Below are 16,869 nucleotides of genomic sequence, written 5' to 3' on the forward strand. Positions count from 1 at the left end.
AGGGCGCTCCCCTGCATTGCGGGCATCCCTAAACATCTCTAAGCGCCGATGAGATGCTTTCATGTGGAAATTTCTATGTATTTGTGTTTCATGTTGATGAACAAAACAAACATTTATTAATGAACATAGTAAAATAAGAATGATAATTTGTTTAAAGTTGTTCACCTTAAAACGCTCCCAGAATGACTTTCTGTCGTCTATAGGTATTGCTCTCCAAGTAGGCCATGGAGTCAGATACTGTTGCTTAATTGATCGTGTGATGGCCTGGGAAGCAACCCTGGATGGGATAAACCTGCATATAAAGAAATAAAAGTCATTTCAAATAAGACAATCTTTAAACATAAAAATGGTTAAAAAAAGGATTAAAGTCTTACCCTTTGCCATATGGCTCAATCCATGGTCGATCATGGAGGGCGGGTCAACACCATTACCATCACCAGCTGAATCAGCAGATGGTGTGGCAGTCTCAGAAGGCGGTCTAGAAGAAGAGGAAGGTATAAAAGTAGGGTTGGGAGGAAGAGTTGGGGTAATAATCACAAGGGGAGGAAGAGGCTCTACTGTAGGGGTAGGAGGAGGAGGGTGTACTGCAGGGGTAGGAGGAGGAAGGTGTATTGTAGTAGTAGGTGGAGGGTGTACTGTAGTAGTAGGGGGAGGGTCTATTGCAGTGGTAGGGGAAAGTGTACTACAGTAGTAGGGGGACAATGTACTGCAGGGGTAGGTAGTGTAGTAGGCACCCTAAGTACATACTTTGGGGCCTGCCGTTGCCTCTTTTTAGGCCTTGCTACCCCCTTTCCTTTATCAGGACGGTCTGAACCTTCTCCTATCATTACTGCATTTAAATGTTTACAAATAGAGTGAAACAATACAAAAGAATAAGGAAGGATCACTACAAATTAAAGTGAATGTCTTAGCAATGCATAAAAAAGAATAAGGAAGGATCCCTACAAATTTAAGATTGTATTTTACATAACTATATTGAAATGATAGTTCAATTTGATCCAATATTTAAGATAGTCGAACATTCCAGCTAGCAAATTTTTTTAAAGCCTAAGACCAATCAAAGATATCAAGTACAGTGCAAAACTTGGCTGAAAACACTATGACAATTTTGGAAACTAGAATTTAATCAACTCAATCATTCATTTTGCAAATCTGTGATTGAAATTAGTTGTTATACTTGTAGCAATGCTTTTCAACATCAAAGAAACTTGCACAAAGGTTAAGAAGCAAAAATTCTGGTTTGAAACAATTTGCACAGATTAATCCAAAAATGATTTATTATGTAGAGTGTGAAACCAGATTTTTAAGAACTTAACCATTGAATTTGAAATTCATTGGTGAATTCGGATTGCTAATACTTGAAACATGTATGAAATCGTGAAACAAACTTGTCTCAAGCTTTAGTGCTAGTTGAAGATCCTATTAGTCAAGAGAAGAGGTTGTTAGAGAGAAGGAAGAATGCTAAGATGGAGAAAGCTGCAAAATCAATCTCAAAAATCAGCTTGGAGGTAGATAGGCTTGTAGGGAAGGTATGTGTTGTGGTTGCTAATGATCAGTGATTGGATTTGGTTAGGTATCAACATTTGAGTGAATTATGAACAAAGGTGGAAGATTTGCAGAAACAGATGTGCTTAATCTGATTGAGTTATTGATGAATCAGTTGCTTAAACTGGATGGTATAATGGCTGAAGGGGATGTGAAATTAAAGAGGGAAATTCAGGTAATGCCAGACACTGAGATGCATTTTACTCATTTTTTGTTTATGAGTGTATCTCAAATTACATATGTTTAAGCACTTCTAGTTCTAATGTTAGTGAAACATTAATTTTGAAGGTAAAAAGAGTTCAAAAGTATGTTGAAACTCTGGATTTGTTGAAGATTAAGAATTCCTTGGCTGGTAGTAATGGACAACATGCACTAGTGCAACATCAACAAAAGCATTCAAATGGCCAAAAACTGGGACCAAATTTAGAGCAACAGGGAAAGCACTAAAATGGACATAAAAGATTAGCCTTAGCACCAATGGAATCTTAACATTATTTAACTTCGATGCACAAAACCTTGTTTTCATCAATGGAGTCTCTTATCAACTTGATGATGGATGTTACAGAAAGACAGAAATTTTGTTTTCTTGCACGAATATGGGTGAAGAAGTGGTTAAAATATGTGAGACCCTAGGTGCATGGTGGGGGGCCATGGTCCTGGCGTATGATTTTTGGGTGGAAATTAAATGAGTAAGGAAGGAGGGGGGCATGGTCCTGCTAGGAGCAGAATGAAGGAGAAAGAAATAAAGAGACTAAAACTAGTTAATTTCAATGACTTAAAACACATTTTATCTTGAATATTGCAGAGTCAATTTTGGTTGGATTGACTACATATATCCCACACAAGATTGCCTTTTAGCATTTAACTTTGTTACATTGAACTCAAACACTGTTAATTTTCAGGAAGGATTCTGAACAAACAAAGCAGACAGAGGATCTTCAGAAGTAGAATGAAGACTTGGCAGATGAAAAGGAACGCCTTCTTGAAGAGATTGAAAGAATTCTTTCTGAAACTGGAAAAATCTAATCTTTTGTTTCCCCTCTACTTTCTGCTCAGAAACTATTTAGTTTTCAAACTAGTTGTGACAAAAAAAATCTTACCACAGTTAACTTTCAGACCGAATGATGGTAAATAATGAACCTCTGGATTCTGTTTTGGTAAAATATAAATGCTTGGATCTCTAAATTGTTAGTGTGATAATGTATTTGAATCTAACTCTTGTTGGAGATTTTAGAGGCAAGAACAAGGGTTTTGGATATGGTAAATTAAAGCATGGCCATTCATCCAGAATCTGTATGCTTCCAAGGGATTTAGAGTCTTAGATGAGTGCATTTATCAACCTAGACATTGTTATGATTGGAAGATATGTTCTTGAATTTATCATCTAAGAAACTTACAAGAATCTTTTCCAAGATTTTTTGTTTTAATAATTCTTCATAAGGGATTTCAGAATTGTTTCTATAATATCCAATAATTTCATAAGTCAAGATCTAAGACAGTTTAAATTCTTCCTTTTTCTTTTCATAAGGAGTGTACAATAAACTTCTGATAACACTATTGCACATAATTTAAACATCATTGTTCATTCACGGAACAAAGTACCAAACCAATTCAAAGAAAAATATATAACACTTCATACATTTAACAGCAACACATCAAATTCTTCATCAGCCTTTCATCAACAAAGTCTTTATCATTCACAAAATAGAGAACTCACCTCTACGACAGCGACACCCCCTAGGTGTATCATTAGTCCAACAATGTCCCTCGCGATAGTCAAAGCCCTCCTCACGCAGCGAAAGCCCCTTCGTCCCAAAGCCCATAGATTGTCCTCGTCACGATACCAGAAGCACTGGTCACGCTGCCACACCACTCTCGTCACATTACGATAGAAACCTTGTCAAGAAACCCCTTTCAATAGCCCTCTCGCAACGACCTAATCCCTGACCTCAACAACCACCCTCCTCACCGGCACTCTCCTTCCACGACAGAAACCAAATACACAACGATAACAGCAATTTCACAAAAATGGGGAAGGGTGGAACGAACAACAATGGTTAGGTTTAGGGGTTCTGAATGATAGAGGAAGAGTAAGGGAAGAACTTCTCACTTGGGGGGAAGCTTTCGCGAAATAGAATTTGGCAGAATGGGAGAAGGAAATCCCAAATTGTTATTTCATTAAGTCTGAGCAATATACCGACAGTCATATTCCTTTGCTAAAGTCATTATGCCAATACAGACAACCAAAAACTCTCGGTAATTTACACCTACCATGACCGTCGAAAAATCCTTCGATAAGTCACCGTTACCGAAGGCCCGCAAGCCGTCGGAAATAATCCTTCGGTAATTGATAGTTTTACTGTATATAGTTGATGTACTCGTCTACTCAAATTTGAAATTCTTTCAAAGAATTGTTAATAATCATGAAGTGCTAAGACTGTTTTCATGAAAAAGCATTATCTATATATATATATATATATATATATATATATATATATATATATATATATATATATATATAAGGTTTAATCATTCTGGAAGTCCCTATTTTGGAGGGAAATCTCAATTTCGTCCCGTTGTTTTTGGATTTCCCAATTGGGTCCCAATTTTCTGAAAATTGCAACAATTAGGTCATTTCTGTTAAATTGGGTTCAACGGTGTTAGTGTCTTATTAACCTGGCACGCTGGAATGAGTTTAGTGACACCTATGTCTGACGTGTATATTTATACTTTTTTAAAAACAAAAAAGTAGGATTGTTGGGTTGTGAAGGTCTGCTTAGGGTTATGGTGTTTTTTTATGATGGTGCTTAAGACGGGAATGGTAGCCGCGGAGGTGGCGGCTGGGGAGAAACCTATTGACCCCGACGGTGGTCGTCGACGGAGTCTAGCTCCGATGTGGAGGCAAAGCTCTTACCTTTTTCCATGGTAGCTTTAATGGCATCTGAGAGATCGGGCGAGACGTCATGCTAATGATATTTGTCACCAAGAAAGAGGAAGCCTCTGGTCAACGCACTGGATTTTGAGACCACCGAAACCGGCGAGGGAAGTGCCGACGCGGAGGTTGCTGTCACGCTTCTATATTTTGTAGGTGTCGAAGGGGGCGATCTCTGTTGCGCATTCTTAAGTGAATACAATGGAGTCTCTTTCAAAAATTATCTTTCAAGGCCTTGTTCTATTACTAAATACAATAGAGTAACCAGATGATACATAATTTTGAAAAGAAATGCAAAAACATCCACCTCCTAGTTGCAGGCAAACAATTTCCAAAAAAAATACAGAAAATACCCTCCAGCGAATTTCCCCAAATTCTACAGATTTGGATCCTCACAACACGAAAGGTGAAAACTTTATCTCATTGAACCATACAATTCTTGTTTTGGTTGTCAAAATTCTCCCACAACCTCCTGGCTTGCAAAAACGAAAATGCAAGATGAAAAGGAATGTCCTAGAAAGCTTAATCCCTTGGCACCCGGGCTTGAAAGAAAACCTTGATGAGTTTCAAAAAGGAAACCACGAAAAAACCTTGTACGTCAACAGCCACAAACAATGCAGATAAAGAGAAAGGGAGTGATAATCTAACACAGTCTTACAGTGGACAGAAAACCGGCAGAAGAACAAACATTTGAAAGGGTGTCTGTCTCAATGGAAGGAGAGACAAAGATAAGAGAAAAGGGTGTTTTTTTCTTAATATTATTATTTTCATGGGGTATCTTAAGAATGTGCAATACCAATCTGGTTAGAGTTGGCAGAAAGGTTTTTCCAGATTTTGTGAATGCTCAATTCAAAACCATGTCTTTGCCATCCAATGATTCTGTTTCTGATCAATTGCATGATGACAAGGTTATTAGAGCATCTGATCTTTCACATTCTTCCAAAGTGGTGCCTGAAGATCTTAGGGATAACGGGCTTGATGCCATTCAAAGAAGCCATGATAAATTTAATGGCTTTAACAGGAATATACACGTCAAATAGAGGTGCCCTATGCGTCAATTAAAAACTCATTCCAGCGTGCTAGGTCAAGAAGACACTAACATCGTTAAACCCAATTTAATGAAAAGAATCCAATTATTACAATTTTCAAAAATTTTGAATCCAATTTAGAAATCCAAAAAGAATGAGACGAAATTGAGATTTCGCTAAAAAAGGATTTCCTGAATTATTAAACTTATAAATAAAGAGAAAAATAGAAAGGGAGAGAAGTAATAATTTTACATAAAACGTTTAATTAAACGATACAAAAAGGGAGACAGGTAATAATTTTATATAAAACTAATTAAATAGATTTAAATAATATTTAAACTGTAAAAACTAATTAAATATTATTTAAATCTATTTAATTAATTTTATATAAAATTTATTTTTAAGACCCATACTGTCAAAAGAGATCTGTTAGTCTCTTAGCTATGAAAGAATTATTTTTTACGATTTAAACAATTAATCCTCAACAATTTTCTTTTCTCTCTTGAAATTCTTGGATCCTCACACAGTCCATACAATAAGCATTCAGGAATTGAGCTTGGTTACAAATTTTGGTATCTCTTAAGATTCCTTTTATTCACCATGCAAATGCAAATTTCTGATGCTTATGAGTTATTGCTTACAAATATGTTTTCGGTATCCTCACACTCGACATTACGTAGTAAAAGTATGTCTGGGAATAGGCCAAACTTTTGCTTTCAAATCACGTATGGCTGCAAGTCAATCAAACACGCCACAAAGAGATTTAAGTCAAAATCTACATGCTCATTCTCAGCTTCAACCATTCATCTTCTTTTTTTTTTTTTTATATTATTGTTTGGTTTCCTAAGAAAGATGATTAAACTTTCACTTTCTTTAAATCCTATTTTAAAATAATATATATGTAATATTTTAAAATTAATTCTTGTTTTCTCTAACTCACCTCTCATACTCTCCGCATATCTCTCTTTGTTCCATTTCCTCGAATATCTTGAAGGCACAACAAATAGTATACTTTTTTATACAAATTATTAAAATGAGCATATTGAAAATTAACATATATATATTAAACTAATTGTGTACAAAGTTAATATTTTTCAAACTTCAATTTATTTTTCAATATATTTTTCAATATAAAAGTCATGTTTTATATTGGAGACCATCTGAGTAATTAAAACTTCAATTTATTTTTCAATATAAAAGTCATGTTTTGGCTGGACGAGTTTTACGGTAAATGATTTTAAACTAAACTCCCACAACTCTGAATTTGTGATTTTGCAATGCTTGTTTGATCCATGCTCACTCAAGATAATAAAATATGGAAAGTTTTGTTGAAATTATATTATAAATAGGTACTATTGCAAGAAAGATGAATATTATATTGAAAGGCTTAGACTCACATTGATCTAGTTAGGAGATTATCAAGAGTAGCCGGAGAGACATTACATGAAAGATAATAAATACATTGCTATGCAAGCTATACCTCACTAACAAATTGATAGATACTAATTCTTTGCGTCCCGATATTTTGACACCATTATTTTAATACCATTTTGACATTGTCACGTGGCGTGATGTCATTGGTTGTTATTTTCTATTTTAAATAAAAAGAAATTAATGTCACTCAGGTGGATGAAATTTGAATTTTTGAATTTCATTTTTGCCCTTCTCCTGTTTCATCAGAGTTAAACACTCTCTCAATCCATTTCTCCATCTTCCTTCAGCTTCTATGTGTTCGTTCTCACTACCTTGCTCATGTCGTTGTCAAGTTTGGGTTTTGTTCTCGCCGTCACGTCTTCCCTGTCGCTGTGGTTCACTCTCGGATTCGCGTGTTCAGTGTCGCTGTCATTCATTGTCGTTGTGCGAAATGGCGACTTCCATTAATGAGGTTCCTCCGACCACAAAGGTAAAATGGGTCTTCCTTTGAACATTCGATTTTTCCCTTTTCTCTTAAGTTTGCAGTTGTTTTTGTTTTAGGGTTTTGAACTTTTATGGTTGATGCAGTTGATGGTTTGCCAGTCATTTTCAACAAAGTATATTTCAACAACGACCAGTTGACAGAGGAGCATAAGTCAGTGATTTCAGAGACTCCTTTTCAGTTGGTTCTTAGATTTGAGTCGTAAAGTTAGAATAGGGAGGAATATATTGACTGAGTTAGTGGTTAAGTGGGTGGATTCCAGTGGTTCTTTTTTAAATCGGAGATAAACTTGTCCCTATGAATGAGAAGGATTTTTGTTTAGGTCTAGGGTTGAGTTCAGATGGTAAAGATTTTAACTTGAAGGAAAATTTTAAGAGAAGTTCATGTGTGAAATATGTAGGCAAAGAAACAATAGATTTGAATTTGGTATACAAATTTTTGATGAGAAAACGTAAGAAAAAAATACCTTGTTCTGATTTTTGTAGCTTGTATATATTGGTTGGGATATTTGAGTTATTATTTCCTAATCGTAGCAGAAAGGTGTTTCCAATTTTGTTTGAAATTGTTGATAATTTAAGTGGTTTGGGTAGTTTTTGTTGGGGTAGTTTAGTGTACCGTTATTTGGTACGTATTTGTGCAAAGCTTCAGTTAGTTTGAAGAAAAGAAAAGGCACAAGCAACATTTATGTCGATGGTTGCATTTACATGCTGCAGGTAATTTGAATTTATTCATTTCTTATTGTGGATTGTGGCTTGAATTGTGTTCTTGACTAACAGTTAAGATGATGAATTTTGTGTAGGTATGGTTTTGTGAGAATTTTATACCTCCCAAAGGTCAAATAGAAAAATTTCCTAGAATATTGCATTGGATGAATATCAATTTGGGAGACAACATCGTGAAAAGAGCTTTAGAGAGTGGTGTGGTATGATCTTTATTGTTTGACTAATTTATGTTATGATATATGTCTTCCTAATATGATATGATTTGTTGAATTTCAGGTCCATCATGATGTTGATGTTGGTACAATGAAGGATAACAAGGATGACCAACCAAGACAAAAAATGAAAGATGACAAACCATCAGCAAAGAAGCTATTGAAAAGAAAACTCAAAGAGAGTGTAATGCGTACCATAGAGAATCAACAAAATCTAGTTGCAGAACTTAAAAGGAAGGTTGCTCCGTTGGAGGAAGAGGTTGCTTATGAGAAAGCTAGACGAAGAAGACCATAGGATGGTGGATAGAGTGTTCCACGTGAAGAACCGTCTATCTCCCTGGGAGGCATCTCCCCGGGTGGCATGTCCACTGATCCAGCTCCAATGAAGACTTTTGTGAGGATGGGGTCACGAAGGCGTTACAAGAGTGACATTAGTATAGGTTTGTTGAGAGGATGTAATATATAATTAGTCTTACATGAAGAAATGTTTTGTAATATTGATTGTAATTACTGTTACATTCATTTTTCATTGTTTGACATATTATTACAGTTAAATGAATTACAAATGTTATTGTCATTGGGAAATAATGTTATCATTGAATTGTTAAATATTAAAATTAGCTTATTGTTTTAGTCTTCATGGATTTAATGGACGAAAGAAACAATGCATGTGGACATAAGAAACATTTTTTGTTGAATAGAACAACCTGGTTCAATAAAAAATGTACTGGTAATCGTTTACAGGAGGTGTCTAAACGTTTATGCGCACAAAACTGGAGATTTGTGCAGAAAGTTGTACTGCAGAAATCAATTTTTAGTACATAGGGGACCACTATGTGAATTGTCCAATTTTTTGCAAAGATTGAAGTGTATTGTCTTGTTTTTGTTGTCTAGGTGTGTCTTGTGTGTGATCAATCACATTTGGGCAACCCAAGTTGCATATAGGGAGCAATTATGTTGACTACAGGAAGGTGGTTGAAGTCCTTAAAAAAGTGCAGCAAGAAAATGCACTGGTAAACGTTTATAGGAGGTGTGTGTTAAACTGCCTTTTAGTCGCCTAAGGCAGAACAAAGAACTGGTCCCCACTAATGTAGCATAGGGCAACTAGAATATCAATCCTAGGACTCAGCTAATTAAGATTAAAGTGTAGAGTTAGGTCTTGGATTTATTTTCTAATTATTTACTTATTAACTACTAAACAGGTGGGGACATTTAAAATGAATGAAACTAAAATAAAAGAATTGAAAACTAGGTAAACTAAAATCTAATTAAAAGAATAGAGAAATTGAAATGTAACAAAAGAAAAGAAAATAAAAGTATCCAAAACACAAATGAAACAGAACAAATATGATACAATCTAAACAAAACTCAAATAAAAAAAATAAGGAAACTGAAATCAAATCCTAAATAGAGGTGACCAATAACAAACATGCCAATATTATCAAATGAAACTGAAATCAAATGAACAAACACCTAAACTAATGAGTAGAAACAGATTGGTTGATTGGAATCATGAATCAGAATATAAAATGCCAAATTTATTGTAAAGAAGCAGTCTTTTACCACTCAGGAAGACATCCTGGGCAGTCATACCCACTGTGTGGTATTTAAGTTCCAAATCAGAACCTAGATTGGGTAAATATCCACTTACTATACCAAATCAAAGCAAATTTAATTCCTAATTCATATTTCTAACCAATACCAGATGCAAAACCTAATCTAAATACAATTGAAACATGCAATCTACTCTAAAACATACAAAACTCTAATCAAAATGAAATAATAGAAACAGAATACTAATTACAGTGTTTTTCCTTCTTTAGACTCATCTCCAAACTCGAGAAGACATCTCGGTGAGTCATGCTCACTGTGGAGTCATGTAATTCCAAAAAGGAATTTCAACTGTGGAATAACAGAGTCTAAATAAGATTTTTCAAGAATTAACAGAAGGTAGAAAAAATTATTTTTTTCTTATTGAACTCACTCTGTCTCGAGAAGACATCTCGAAAATTAATGCTCACTGTGGAGTCATTTGATTCCAAAGGAATCATAAAATTGCAGAGTTGCGAGTTCAACTCGTTTTCAAAGCAAAACACACAAGAATGACTCTCACATCATCGATCAAGAACACAGAACACAAGATTGCCACTAGCCTTGCCTTGTGTCGATCAATAGATCCGTCAGCTTTGTATTTGATTGAAAACACCCATTTGCACCCCACTGTCTTTTTTCCCTTGGGAAGTGGTATCAACCTCCATGTATTATTCTTTTGTAAGGCCTCCATTTCCTCTCGTATGGCTTGTGCCCACTTAGGACTAGCTAATGCTTCTTCCACATTCTTTAGAATATGACAGGAGGATAATGTCTCTGTGAAGACTTGAATAGGCTTTGATAATTGTTGAGTAGACACATAATTTGCAATGGGGTACTTGGATCGCCCTTCTTCTATATCAGGAAAGTATCTATTTGGTGGCTTTCCTCGGTTGTTCCTGAAAAGTAATACATATCTTACAGGAGTATTAGTAGATGAAGAAATAATAGGAGAGCTTACCTTAGGATTGTTCTCAATGAAAGGGTCGGGTGCTTCAGAGTGAGGGGGCTCTTCACTTCCTTGATTGATATAAGCTTCATTGACGGGAACTTCTTCACTAGCAATTTCTTCACTAGTTTCTCCACTAGTAATTCCTTCATTAGTAGAAGGATCCTCTTCACTTTGTTGCATTTTTGTAGGTTCATCATGGATTACTCCTTCAATTTCTGATTCATGCTCTCCAATTTTTTTTTTTTCAACAACTGATGATGGAGCTGCCAAGTACCAATTTGGCTCTTTATTCATGGACTCCCCCTGGAGAGCTGAATTGGATACTATAGGAGAAAAGAAAGGTTCAGATTCTAGGAAAGTCACATCCATAGTGATATAGGTTCTATTGGTGGTAGGATCAAAGCATTTGTAGTCTTTTTTATGCAGTCCATAACCCAAGAACAAGCACCTAACAACACACGGATCAAGTTTGGTTCATTGGTTTTTGTGAAGATGAACAAAAACCACACACCCAAAAATCCTAGATTGAAGAATCAACACGGTAGGTAATTGTACATGAGAGGAGAGTACTTGCAGAGGTGTTTTAAACTGCAAGACCTTGGAAGGCATGCGGTTAAGGAGGTATACCGCTGCAGTTACCGCATCGTCCCAATGGCGGGTGGGAACATGAGTGTCAAGAAGGAGAGCACGTGCTGTCTCCAGGATGTGACAATTTTTCCGTTCGGTAACACCATTTTGTTATGGAGTTTGTGAGCATGAGGTCTCGTGAAAAAGACCATGTTGTTGGAAGTATGCTTTAAATTGATGGTTAACAAACTCCCCTCCATTGTCTGACCGAAGAACTTGAATCTTGGCTGAAAACTGATTCTGAATCATGACGTGAAAATTCCGAAATATTTGAAACACTTCATCTTTAGTCTTCATCAAGTAAATCCATGTCATTCGTGTGCAATCATCGACAAATATTACAAACCAACGGTGACCAGATACAGTAGTCCTAGGGGAAGGTCCCCACACATCAGAGTGTATTAGAGCAAAAGGAACACTGCTTTTATTCAAACTCATATGATAGGAGGTTCTATGGCTTTTAGCCAAAATACAAGTATCACATGTAAACTCAGTATTTTTCAAATGTAAAATTAAATCTGGAAATAAATGTCTTACATAATCGAATGATGGATGTCCCAACCGACGATGCCACAACCATATTTCTCGTTCTTTGCCACTGACTTGGTGGTTCACGTGATATGCTTCTCCTTTGTTAAAATCATCAAGGTAGTATAGCCCCCCTCTTAGTACCACGCCCAATAATCTTCTTGCTGAGAACATCCTCAAAAAGGCAAAAAGTAGAGTACATCAATACCACACAATTGAGTTCTTCGGTTATTTGACTTACAGACATCAATTTATTAGATAGTGTAGGAACAAGGAGAGTGTGAGATAAGGAGAGAGGGTGATAATGTCACAGTTCCAGCACTTGTGACCGGGTATGTAACTCCATTTGCATTTGCAATGCAAGTCCTACGTGGTGGGGTTGAATGGGAGAAGTCTGTGGGATCAAAAGTCATATGGTCTGTTGCCCCAGAGTCAATAATCCATGCGCTTGCATCCTGAGACTTAGAACTACAAAAAACTTGACTGTAGTTACCTGGTTCCATTGAGACGGAGGAACTGGTCATAGGAACAAGTGACAATCGAGACTCTGCAGTGACTACCGCAGCTTTACCTGTGCCTTCCTCTGGTGAAGTGGTTTCTTTTTTCTTCTTAGCTTGCAACTCATGCCACCATTCTGGATACCCATGTAACTTGAAACAAGTATCACGAGTGTGTCTAGCATTTCCACAATGTATGCACTTTCCTCCATCGAATGGACCTTTAGACTTCAAGATGGAGTTGTGTTTCCCAACCACTAGTGTTGGTTGTTGACCGGCTTTTGAGCCTTTAGTGGCCATAACCGCACCACTTGTCATATACTCTGCCCTAGATGTCATCACTGTCTGACGAGTGTCTTCTCTTCGAACATATGCATAAGCCTGCTCGATTGTGGGAAACGGCTTCAGTTGGAGTATGTCACTTCGAACCTTATCAAGTCGGTCGTCTAATCCAACGAGAAAGATATAAACTCTTTCCTCCTGTAGCAAAGCATTATATTTCTGTATATCTCTCGCGCATTCCATGGGATTAGGACGTCAAAAGTCTATCTCACGCCACAACCCTGTAGATCATTATAATATTTTTCAATCAATTCCCTATTCTGCCGCATCCGGGTCACCTTTCGTCGAAGGTCATAAACCTGTAACGTATTAGACCCATCAAAGTATGTCGTAGCAATGGCGTTCCACACCTCTTTAGCAGTTGGAATGCGGATGAAATTCCCCACCAGTGAAGGATCCATTGAGTTGATCAACCATCCTTTCACTATCGCGTTCTCAGTTCGCCATTTACGGAATGCAGAATCAGTTTCCAATGGTGGAGGAAAAGACCCATCAATATATCCCAGTTTGTCTTTGCCTGAGATATACATCTCAGCCACCTGGGACCATAGAGCATAGTTGGAACCATCAAACTTGATGTTGATCGGTACTGTTGAAGAATCAGATATTAACGATGATGTGGGTTGCGCTTTCGATAAAGCCTCCATCATTTTGGCCGTAAGATTTTCCCAAATGGACTCGGCAGCAGAAGCGTTTGATGGCCGCACCGAGGAATCATCGTTCGCTGAAGAATCTCCCATTTCGGATGAATCACTCATCTATTTAGTGTTGTTTGGGTCCCAAGATTATGCTCTTGATACCATGTTAAAACAGAAGGTATTTTATTCACCTTACTTCTTTATTGAATCATTTACAGAGTATATATAGACATAGGGAAGAGGAATTTTAGGAGCTTTTCTAGCCTATTCACTATGCTCCTGACTAAACATAAGTTTATCCCTTGATATACGGGATTTGACAACAATTACAATAAATGGTCCTAATTTTATGACATTCTAATGACTCATGTCAACAAAAGACTCTATTTACTAACTCATCTTTTCCTTTTCTGGCAACCCTGCTTTTCTGATTACTACTTCAAACAACTTGTACATGTTCATCATCGCTATTTACCTTGCCTTCTGCATATATGCAGTCCATCATGGCTATTTAATTTGTTCATTTCACGGATGTGGCCATTACATTATTTGAAAAACGTCCACTAGATTTGACCTTTGCAAGAGATGAACAACAGCTAACATCATTGCATATGCTGACCCGAAAGTCTTATGAAGATCTAGGTAAGCTTCATTATCTTGGTTCTTAATTTAGTAATTTAAGCATGTATATATTTATAAATAAGAATTACTTCTTAATGGTCAATATTGCATGTTATAATGGTAATATATTTGATATTTATGAAGTGATCAGTCTCATGATACAAACTTATAGCAACTGACAAGAAAATATTTACACTTGTAATTTTAAGTCAAGAGTATAGAACTTTGTAAATAGAAATAAAGCAAAGAATAGGTGCTTAATTTAGGATCAACTTTTAATTTGACTTTTTTTTATTTGTTTTAATGTTAATAATTTCTGGGAGCAATCTAGGGAGAGAAATACAGGGCAACATTGAAACAAGAGAATCAATAGGAACGGGTATGCGATTGCTGTATAGGATAGTGGATGAAGTTAAAAAACTGGAAATCAAAGACATGTTGGCGTTGACTACTCAACCATCTACAGTGTTGTTTGATGCACTACAATCAAGAAACGACGACTCAATAATATGGTGTTTTATGGGTGGTTCTTCGTTACTCATGACCTTTAAGGACTCTAACGGACGAAACCTAATGCACTTTTTTTTTTCTATATCAACGTTTGGAATTCTTTGAACAATTTCAAAATGAGAGAAAACAATATTTACTAAGAGAAGTGGACAATGAAGGTAACAACGTTCTACACCTGGCTGCACTTTTGACCCTTGAGTTCAAATCATTTTCAGGTTTTAGTGCAAAATTTCAAATGAAAAAAGAACTCTCTTGGTTTAAGGTCAATTTTTTCATTTCCTTATTCCTTATTCAATCGTTCTTTATTAATCAATATTGTAAGACATCAGTTCCAGAAATCATGACACGTGCTTGTGGTTGATAAGTAGGATACAGAGAGAATAGTTCCTGAGAATTAAGGAGTATGAGAAACAAGAAGGGGAAGACATCAATTGATGTATTTTATGATGAACACAACAAGTTATCCAAAGGTTTCAAAGAATCTGCTGTAGGAATAACGAATTCTGGGATGATTGTGGCAACGCTTGTTGCTACTGTAGCATTTGCAGCTGCTCTCACTGCTCTAGGTGACAAGAACAATGCATGGTTCATAGTTTTTATCTTCACAAATGCAATCACATTGTTCACTTCTTCTGCGTCGATACTCTCTTTCTTGACAAATTTCATTTCTTCAAGATTCGCAGACACTGAATTTGTTATATCACTACATCCCAGCTTGCATTATGGCCTTCAGTTACTAATGATCTCCGTTGAGGCTATGGTTTATGCTTTCATTGCAGCATCCTTTCTTATATTTGATCACAAAACAAGATGGGTTCCTTATGTAGTGATTCCAATGGCGTTTATCCCATTGCTTGTGTTTATTCTCTTCCTATCTAAGTTCTTGGACGACTCCTATTGGTCTAAAAATTATCGTCCTGATCCCAAACTTGGGCGCGAAACTTAATACTCACTCACCTACGTTAGCACAATTAAGTATGTTATCCTATATTTTTCTGTATCTTAATTTCTCCATGGTTGTATTCTCCACCTCATTGTATAATTTGTTTGTAAAATAATAGTTTGTGTATGTCGAAATATTGTTTCTCAAATCAGAATAAGAATAAAATTGTTATCCTTTTATTTAAGGAAAAATGACATTAGATATTAACTAAGCCTATCTTGAAGCAATAAAGTTTGGAGCGGAGGAAATTTATATTCGTTCTAATCATTAAAGACTATTGTGATTCACACATTATAGGAGACAGCGAATCAGACAAAGCAAACCACATCAAAAAATGTGGCTTGTGAACATCTTAAGGAACTCAAATTACCATGCAAAAAGTATTTTATTTATATAAATATAGAATACATAATTCTATATGAGAAATGGCTATTTTGAAAAGCCTTATCACATCCAAAAATCTATGATATAGGGTCAGAGATTATACCAAGCCCCCTTTACACATATGGTAATTGTTGGTTTGGTATTTTGTTTCATAGTAGAAAAAGATTTAAAGAATCTCATGGTGAGACCTTCATGCAAGAAAACATCTAAGAAATGGGAGAGAAGAAAGAGAAAAGAGAGGCAGAGAGAACTGAATGTGTAAAACATATACTTTTATGTAGAATCAGTCACTAAAACGTACAATAAATAGGAACAAAACATAAAACAAACAAAACTGAAAACAGAAAGTGAAATATATCAGTACATCAGTACAGAAACTTAGTCTTGGTTCTCTTCTGCACTTGATCTGCAAAACGCATAATAAATTATAACGTAAGAGATTTGATGACAATCAATAGTGAAAAATCTTAAATTTTATTTATATATTATTTAATTTCAGTTCTATTTATCTAAGGGAAGACTTTTTTTTTTACCTTAATTTTTAATAAAAACATACTTCGTTTAGTGAGGAAAGAGAATATAACTTTCTACTATCATAAATTTTGCATAGATTGTTCTCAAAAAGAGAATATTTATTCTCTAGGCCAATACTTAAAAGATTATCTTTAAAACTAGAAACTAATAAAAGGTCTTTCATGAATTTCGTAACTTTCTTTGTTTCTACCATAAAATTCCCTTGCCTTAGACTCCATTGTGATGTCGGATTAGCCAAATTTTGACATTGACAGATTTATTGATGTTTTTAAAGATGCTTTCATATTTGATTATCTGATTATTGCATCAACTTCTTTATCTGCTAGGAGATTTTTTATTAGCATAAAAT

General features: G+C 35.7%; 2 protein-coding genes across 2 annotated transcripts; one reads left to right on the forward strand and one right to left on the reverse strand.

Moving 5' to 3' along the window:
• Positions 1 to 406: 406 nt before the first annotated feature.
• LOC106765962 (BAG family molecular chaperone regulator 1-like) lies at positions 407 to 1,992 on the forward strand. Its single transcript, XM_014650724.1, has 4 exons — positions 407 to 494; positions 1,399 to 1,529; positions 1,661 to 1,720; positions 1,834 to 1,992. The coding sequence occupies exons 1-4, from the start codon at positions 407 to 409 to the stop codon at positions 1,990 to 1,992; spliced, it is 438 nt and encodes a 145-aa protein (XP_014506210.1).
• A 10,313-nt stretch (positions 1,993 to 12,305) lies between these two features.
• LOC106765963 lies at positions 12,306 to 13,073 on the reverse strand. Its single transcript, XM_014650725.1, has one exon. The coding sequence runs from the start codon at positions 13,071 to 13,073 to the stop codon at positions 12,306 to 12,308; it is 768 nt and encodes a 255-aa protein (XP_014506211.1).
• Positions 13,074 to 16,869: the final 3,796 nt, after the last annotated feature.

This window comes from Vigna radiata, chromosome 7, assembly GCF_000741045.1.
Source record: "Vigna radiata var. radiata cultivar VC1973A chromosome 7, Vradiata_ver6, whole genome shotgun sequence".
NCBI lineage: Eukaryota > Viridiplantae > Streptophyta > Magnoliopsida > Fabales > Fabaceae > Vigna > Vigna radiata.

Bases quoted from the DNA above. Each gene is read 5' to 3' on its own strand.
- LOC106765962 (XM_014650724.1), top strand. From the start codon at position 407: ATGGAGGGCGGGTCAACACCATTACCATCACCAGCTGAATCAGCAGAT. The intron at 495-1,398 runs GTATAAAAGTAG...ACTTGTCTCAAG, and splicing joins CGGTCTAGAAGAAGAGGAAG to CTTTAGTGCTAGTTGAAGAT. The intron at 1,530-1,660 runs GTATGTGTTGTG...TTGATGAATCAG, and splicing joins TAGATAGGCTTGTAGGGAAG to TTGCTTAAACTGGATGGTAT.
- LOC106765963 (XM_014650725.1), bottom strand. From the start codon at position 13,073: ATGGAATGCGCGAGAGATATACAGAAATATAATGCTTTGCTACAGGAG.